General features: G+C 35.0%; 1 protein-coding gene across 5 annotated transcripts; it reads right to left on the bottom strand.

Annotated features, from left to right (window-relative positions):
• Positions 1-3,801: 3,801 nt before the first annotated feature.
• On the bottom strand, positions 3,802-7,545 carry LOC110720100. 5 transcript variants are annotated; one of them, XR_002511268.1, is made up of 6 exons: positions 7,170-7,545; positions 6,552-6,662; positions 5,911-6,005; positions 5,478-5,561; positions 4,287-4,457; positions 3,802-4,167 (listed from the first exon to the last, which is right to left on the bottom strand). XR_002511268.1 is itself a non-coding variant. In XM_021899098.1 (4 exons), the coding sequence occupies exons 1-4, from the start codon at positions 7,266-7,268 to the stop codon at positions 4,356-4,358; spliced, it is 411 nt and encodes a 136-aa protein (XP_021754790.1). In that variant the 5' UTR covers positions 7,269-7,545; the 3' UTR covers positions 4,287-4,355. The 5 variants fall into 5 exon arrangements, 3 of the variants coding, with proteins under 3 accessions (XP_021754790.1, XP_021754791.1, XP_021754792.1); XR_002511267.1 differs by having other exon boundaries at positions 3,803-4,167; positions 5,911-6,055; positions 7,170-7,544; XM_021899098.1 differs by lacking the exons at positions 3,802-4,167; positions 5,911-6,005 and having other exon boundaries at positions 4,287-4,472.
• Between the last annotated feature and the right edge of the window lie 264 nt (positions 7,546-7,809).

Here is a 7,809-nt window from a genome sequence, read left to right as displayed (position 1 = left end):
GTTCGAAATCTAAACAAGTTGCCTATGCTCTTCAAGCAGGTATAATGTATATACAAGTTTTTTAAGTTTTTTCTTAATTTTTCATTTTAACATTGCTTTTATTTCTTAGTATTAGTTCCTTTTCTGCATTGTTCTTTGTTTTTGAATTTTCATTCTTTCAGAGAAAATTGGATTATCTTTGTTTCCTTGTAAGTAAGTTTGGTTTGTTTGTCATCATCAAAAAGGGGGAATATTGTTAGACTTAATGATTTTGATGATGACACAACCTCACTTACTTACTAACTAATAAGTGCTTAATTGTTTAAGTGTGTGCTTAGTTGCAAAGACCAGGAGAACTAAAAGTCTAGTGAAGATACCATGAGGAACAAGAAAGCCAGAAGAAAAGCTGTCCAAAAAGAAGAGTTCCTTTGCAGGAACTGGTGCTTCAGAAATGAAGACTTATTAGGAAGAGAAGGTTCCCCTCAGGGAACAGAAGCTTCAGAGCAGAAGCTTCACCAGAGAAGAGAAGTTCCCCTTAAGGAACAGAAGCCTTGGAGTAGAAGCTTCATCAGAGAACATGAAGACTAAATATATTTTTATATTTTAAGATTTATGTAAGTATAAGATATTAAGTTACACTAAAAAATAGCTGTGTGGAATTGGTCTTAGGAGATAAAAACGTGCAAGCATATTTATAGGCCGGAAAACTTGTTATTCTTCAAATGTTTATCTTTTCCAAATTAAAAGGATTTTATTTTTATTCTGATTTTCGAAAATATCTTTTGCAAATAAAATCTTCCATATTTAATTTTCCAAAACTTGCTGCCTACTCCCCATGATTTCTTTCATGTCATGGTCAAGCACATGGAGGAGTTCATGTTTCCTTAATTTTAGGAACATGACCTTCTTAGTGGGTTGGAGCAGTGGCATAATGGATTTTGCTGCACAAAGAGGTTTTTCCAATGTGTTTATTGCTCTATAAATAGTCTTTGAAATCTGATGGAAAAACTCACCCTTGCTCAATCAAAGTTTTTAGCTTTTGTCTTCTTTATTCGAGTTAAGAGTTCAATTCCACGTTAGTAAAATAGAGTGTCTTATGTTCTTATACTAGAGTTATTTCATTTGATTTGTAATTTGGGGAATGGGGAAGTTTGAGTGAACTTCTGTATGTGAGAAAAAGAAGTGAGAAAGAGAAGTGAAAAAGAGAAGAGAAGAGTACCAAGTTGGGTGACTTGTTCCTCGGGGTTTCAAATTCGTTGAGTAACTTGAAGTTTGAGTCTTTAGTTTGTAATAGGACCTTTTGCCCTATTCTAGCTAGTGAAGATTCTTTTCCCAAAATCCCAAGTGGTCGTGGTTTTTCTCCTTGTTAGGGCCAAAGAGTTTTACACGTAAAAATCTCTCTTGCATCTTTTAGTTCCTTTAGTTTATCTTTTAGTTTCTCTAGATTACTTAGTTTAAATTCCGCAAAAAGTTTGACTATCTTGTCATACTACAATTCAACCCCCTTTCTTGTAGTATTCATTGAAACAACATCTCTTTTTTCAACTCATTCTTTAGCCACATTTTGTTTCTTTACATTCACAAATAAAATCCATGTTAGAGTATCTACTAAACAAAAAAATTAAGCTAATGGTTGAATCCCATGAACAATTTATATACTCTAATATTATATCATTCTCCCTCACATGAGAACCCAAGTGGACGTTGGCTCTTTATACCATGTCAGAGGACCAACTCAACCAAAAAATTAAACAAATAGTTGAAAGTCTTGAAACCCAACATCGGTTTATATACTTTATCAATTCCTAATAATTAAACTAGACCAAAATTTATTCTTTCTAACAACTCTAAGTGGTTTATATGGTAGTAAAACCAAACCCTCCATATGTTATATAATTATAACAATATACAGGTATATGATTATGGTTTAAAGATTTGAAGATCAGAGCACAATTGCTAAAAAAATTAATTAAGAAAATAGATCGGTTTAATGATTTGGCAAAAACTAAATGAATAAGCAGGCTGCTGGTTAAAAAAAAATGAAAATCAAAGCTTAAAAAATGTTGTCTAGCTCTTTGAACATAGCTTAATGTTGAAAATTGAAAAAAAAAAAGTGTTTCACTAAAACATACATAATTAAGTACTTAATACAGTATATAATAGGTCTTTCAACATCTAATTAAAAGAAATTGTATGAAACAATCAAAATATCAAAAGACTAATTCGTCCAAAAGTTTATCCTGATGCTTGAATCTTGGATCTAGTGACAAAACTAAGATTTTCAAACCGAGGACACAAATGGACATTGCATAATTTTGACAAAAGTGTTAAAAAAAAAATTGACACATAGATAATTAAGTGGTTATCAAAAATAGTTATTCATACAATCCTGACCAATGAAAAAAAAATTATATAAATCATACTTATCTTTGAGGGAAGTCAAGAATTTTTTATTACATTTTTCTATTTTTTTGATCCAATTCTATTTTATTAGCCAATTTACACTAAAAAGGCACAAATTATGATTGGATTGATTTGAGTTTATCTTCATTCTTTTTCTCGGACTATGAGGAAGAAGCATGGTATAATACTAATACTTGAGCCAACTATTTCCATATCATTTTCTTGAGTTTAGGGGAAACAAAATAAAGGGATCATTTCCTTGAATTTTCATCGGTTAAAGTTACGGAAAATCGGGTAGTTTTCTAGTTGCCTTAGACTTGTTTGATTTAGGTAAAACATTTGATATGTCCTAATTGAATTAAAAACTATGAATCAATAAATCAATTATGATATCATACAATCAAGATTTTTAGACAAATTAACACAATTAACTTAAGCAGCAACCGAATAACTCTAACATTTTAATAACGGAAATTTCACCAAATGCCCTTGATTTATTTTTTTATTCACCATATACCCACGAAAATTTTCAAATTCACCGTATACACTTGAGTTTCACAAAAGTGTGACCAAATGCTCTTAATGACTAACGGCGGTTAATTCCGTTAGTCATTAAGGTTAATTATGCCACGTGGCATGCTGCAATTGGTTCTCTTTTAATTAATTAATCAATTAATTTAATAAATTACGTAATTAATATAAAAAAAAAACAAAAAAATTAAACCCACCCCAACCCACCCCCTCCCCTACCAAACCAACCCCCTGCTAGTGGCCGCAGGCGGTCCCCTACCCTAGTCGAAACTGACGCCGGTGGTTGCTATCCGTCGGCGAGGCTAGCCCCCCCACCCTTGAAACCCCCTCCTCAATTCCCTTACCCCACGACACCCTTTCTCCTCCCCTAAAACCACCCCTAATCCGTCAACGTCTTCCCGGATACAACCTTCGTCCCCTGCGCTAACAACTTAGCCTCAACCACCAACCACCACTCACGGCGACGATCTAGCCCAGCAACCTTATATCGATGACCCAACCCAGCCACCCTGCATCGGCGACCCAGCCTAGGCGTTTCCCCTAACCTCAAAACCCCTTTTCTCCACCCTTTCAACCACCATGTCGAAACCTGAAAGAAAAAAAAAACTCAACACTAGTAGAAAAAAGCATTTGGCCACCGGTTCAAAACCCCCCTATACCACCGGTTTTGAACCGGTGGGCATTTGGGGGGTGGCAATAGTCTGATGCAAAGCCACCGGTTCAAGACCGGTGGCAATAACCCTTGGCGCTTTTTTTGGTAAGGGTTATTGGCACCGGTTCCTGTTCAAAACCGGTGCCAATAATGGCAAAAAAAAAAAAAAAAAAAAAAAAATTTTGCATTTTTTCACTTTAATTGATATATAAACACTAACATATACATAAACTTACATATTTTTATAAAAAAAAAAATGATGTAATATTACAATTTTTGTCCAAAAAAAAAAATTACAAGGTTACAAACAAAGAGGTTGCACAGTAGCAGAACAACGCCATGAACATGAACAAGGCGCTCTGAAGTGCCCCTGCTGTAAATCCCACTAAACTAAATTGTACAGCCTTGCATAAAAAAGACAGAACTCTTTTCTACAGATCAAATTCTCTATAACGAAAACTTGCTTCATATATGTTGTTTGGGAGCTTCTGCAGTCTGTTATTTAGATCAGAGCTGAAGGTATTGGCATATGAGCAGCAAGGAGCGTGCACGCTACTACTGTGAGTACTTTTATAAGTGCTAAATCCCATTCCTCCTTTATTCTGTTACAAACAAACACAAAAACTTTGGTCAGACAGTTGTTTGATGATTGACATTGTAAGCAATGAGATTATTACATCAGAGGGAATGGAACTATTGAAAGAGTTAATCACTAATATACCTGCCCTTCCGATTTTTCAGTTCAGACCGAACAGAACAAGCTATAGTGACAAACTGCTCGAACAGAAGCTTATGCGGAAACGAAGGGTCTGCCATTATCCTTGTGAGGCAGCAGCTGCCCAACCTTGCGAGGCAGCAGCAGCAGCCTTGCGAGGATGTTCTGCAATTCAAACTTGAACAATGGAACCTGTGATTAAGATGATGATAATCGTTGATTCCAATAAAATAAAATAAATCTTAAAAAGAAATGAAGGAAATCAAGATACATAAATCTGGTAAACAGACTAACTAATTCTATCAAAGCCTGAATCAATTAGCATGAAGATGTTCCCTTGCTCTATTTTTGACAGAGTTTGAGACCACCTTTTTTTTTACAGAGTTTAAGACAACCTTATACTACAAGAAACTGAAACACTGACATATCTTGGTGTGCAATAACAACCAAAAACAAACATATTCAAGTAGTTCTACAGGTCAAAATTAGAGTTAAGCTTTTTATTTCCCCTTACCAAAACAAACCTATTCAACCGGAAAACCATAAAGAGTACTGACAGATAAATTTTCTAATATTCTAGATAACACTATCAAGAAATCTCCCAATCACTAGAATAACTAAGCCACACTCCTTTGTTATGGCCCCTCACTTCAATCATCCTTACTAATTACTACGGGGACCATATAAAATGAACCAGAAATGAAGAAAAGAAATAAAATGTGTTCATATCAGTTCTTTTAACTTGAGCAACAACCTGGCATTAATCCAGTCAATGGTGAGGAGGATAACTCATGAACCATATGAAACATAAACAAATCAAATAACCAATAAATTCCACTCTCTCAATCTGCCTATCAGCAAGGAAAGAAAGAAGCCATCACATTACAGGTTACCAGCAGTTCATGTCCACAATATTTCTTCTCAAAAACTGCAAAAAAACATTCAAATCATCCCAACTCCCAAGCAAATTTTTACAAACGAAACAAACCATAGATCACATGAACAATACATCAATGTAGCATTGTCATTTAAAAGAAAATTATACAAAATTATACAATCATCAATTATGTACTCCGCATTTACGAGCCAATTCAATATGTATGAACACTATATCAAATGTGAAATTATAATAAGGGATTAAGGGAACAATGGGACAGCCTTACATAGTACACAAATACACAAGAGTCTCACAACTACCTGAATCCGGGACCGTGACGTCAGAAGGTCTGGTGCCCCGGCCTGAGGAGAAGTATCAGTTACATTCTCTCCTTGTGATGGTACCTAAAATCAACACAATTTCATGACGACATTATTACATTTATAAACTTGACATTTGAAGTTGATCATACAAATATTGTAATAAACCCCAGTTAAAAATTCTGAAAATTAAGGGTATTCCAAATTCACAATTTTCTTTTTATAGATTATCAATACATTAACACAAGTAGGGTTCTTGGTATTACAATCGAAACATGTCTGTCACACATTAACACAACAACCTAATCAATTCCAAATCAATTCAAACCAAAACAAATCAGAATTCCAGGAAATTGAAGCCCAATCTGAACTAGATCCTAACCCTAAAAACACAATTCAGCAACCAAAAAAAAATCGAAAAAAATACAAGTACCTTATTCTCGGATTTAAGCAGAGGACTCAAGAAGAGATAGAGAAATGGAGTGGGCTGGCGAATCGCGTCCACAGTCACCATAATCACCTTGGTGCCTTGAAGAGAACATGTTCATCAACCTCATCACAACATAACCCCAACTAAGCTACAGTATGCACGAATCACACAAAGCTAAATTAAGTTCAAAAATAAACTAAATCTTCCTTCCAAAGGACAATGACAACATAGAAGACTTGTAATGGTGAATTGAAGATACTTTTAAAAGTGTAACTATCTATTACTTGTCATCCTCAATACTTGAGTAAAAATCAAAGAAACAGACAAGCAGCAAATAGCAATAGTCTTTCTAAAGAAGCCTCTAAGTAACAATCATTTAGTCAAGACTTCAACGCTGACTTTCAAGCTAGTAATGCGACAACTCAATCCAGACAAAAAAAAAAAAAAACTAATTTATCACCATGACAACTCATTCATAATTACACTCTTCATAAAACAGTACAATTAACAACAATAACTATACTCCGGGATATAAAGAAACCAAATTAATATAATCTCAAGTCAAAAAAAGATAGATCACAACTTAGAATACTTCAAGAATCAAAACATCATATCCAACAAATTCCAGCAATATTGTGACTCACATTAGAGCCGGTGTCCACTTTGATATCAGCTGTGACATTGTTGTTTTTCACCTGAGTACTCACATCACCAAAAAACAGTTCACCTTTCTTTGTTCCAGTTGAAGTAATAGCCTGCAAAAAACACATAAAATCTTTAATATTAGTAATGAAAGGTTGAATTTCACACTACGCGAATAACGCAATGACATGCAGCACCAGCAGCAGCATCACAATTACTATACTATTAGCATTAGCTAGCAAATTAATCACAAATTAATCAAATAGTAGCATTATATCAGAATAACTCGGGTAATATCTATCGAAGTAATTGCAAAACACATCAATTGCAAAATATACACAATGCAAGCAAACAGCGGAAGCATATCGGTATATAACTAATAGAACTCTATAAACCGGCAAAATAATCACGAAACTAGCAAATTAATCACGAAATTATCAAATCTGACTAATATGCTATAACAATATTTATAAGATAATCAAAATATTACACCACAATCACAAAATTGAAGAGCATTATAGCTTAAAATTGAACAGTAATAACAAATTTCAGACAAAAAAGTGGAAAAAAAAAGTAAATAAAAATCAGAAACCCTAGATCTCAAATTGAAGAGCACATACCTTCGTGAAGAATCCCACCACATCTGCAAAGATCTGGCACCAGTAAATAAATAGACCATCAATTACGATGGTGGTGACAACATTCACAACCGCCGTCATCCTCAAATCCCGAATTCCCCATTACTGCTGCCAAAAGAGGAGTGAAAGAAAGAAAGAGTGGAGCGGCGGTAGATGGGGCGGCGGTAGATGAAGCAAGAGGAGGCAAGTGAACAGAGAAAAAGGAGGGTTTGAGTAGAGAGAAGAGAGAGGAGACGGAGAAATCGAGAAGAGAGAGAAAACAAAGGAAAGAGTACGAGAAGAGAGAAGAATAGCTAAGCTAATATAATTAAGAGATGAGGCGCGTTTTTTTTCAACAAAGCCACCGGTTTAAAACCGGTGGCCTTTACCATTTATGCCACCGGTTCAGTTTGAACCGGTGGCAATTTAAATATATATAATTCCGCCCATTTTTTAAGCCACCGGTTTTCGAAAATCGGTGGCCATTGAGCGGTGCCTTTTTGTATTTTTCTACTAGTGCAAATTTCAAAATCTAGGGTTTCGATTTTGGGATTTTACGATTTCGGGGTAGGGATTTTCGGCCAAATTGGGCAGTGGCAACGTGGAGGGGGGGAGGGAATCTGGGTTGCCGGCGAAGGGATTT

Source organism: Chenopodium quinoa, unplaced genomic scaffold (genome assembly GCF_001683475.1).
Source record: "Chenopodium quinoa cultivar QQ74 unplaced genomic scaffold, ASM168347v1, whole genome shotgun sequence".
Classification (NCBI taxonomy): Eukaryota; Viridiplantae; Streptophyta; class Magnoliopsida; order Caryophyllales; family Amaranthaceae; genus Chenopodium; species Chenopodium quinoa.
The sequence above is the reverse complement of the archived record's forward strand: the minus strand, read 5'-3'. Positions and strand labels throughout refer to the sequence as shown.

Coding starts and splice junctions, on each gene's coding strand:
- LOC110720100 (XM_021899098.1), bottom strand. CDS start 7,268: ATGACGGCGGTTGTGAATGTTGTCACCACCATCGTAATTGATGGTCTA. Junction 6,663..7,169: donor TGGTGGGATTCTTCACGAAG/GTATGTGCTCTT, acceptor TGTTTTTTGCAG/GCTATTACTTCAACTGGAAC. Junction 5,562..6,551: donor AAGTGGACACCGGCTCTAAT/GTGAGTCACAAT, acceptor TGTTGATTTTAG/GTACCATCACAAGGAGAGAA.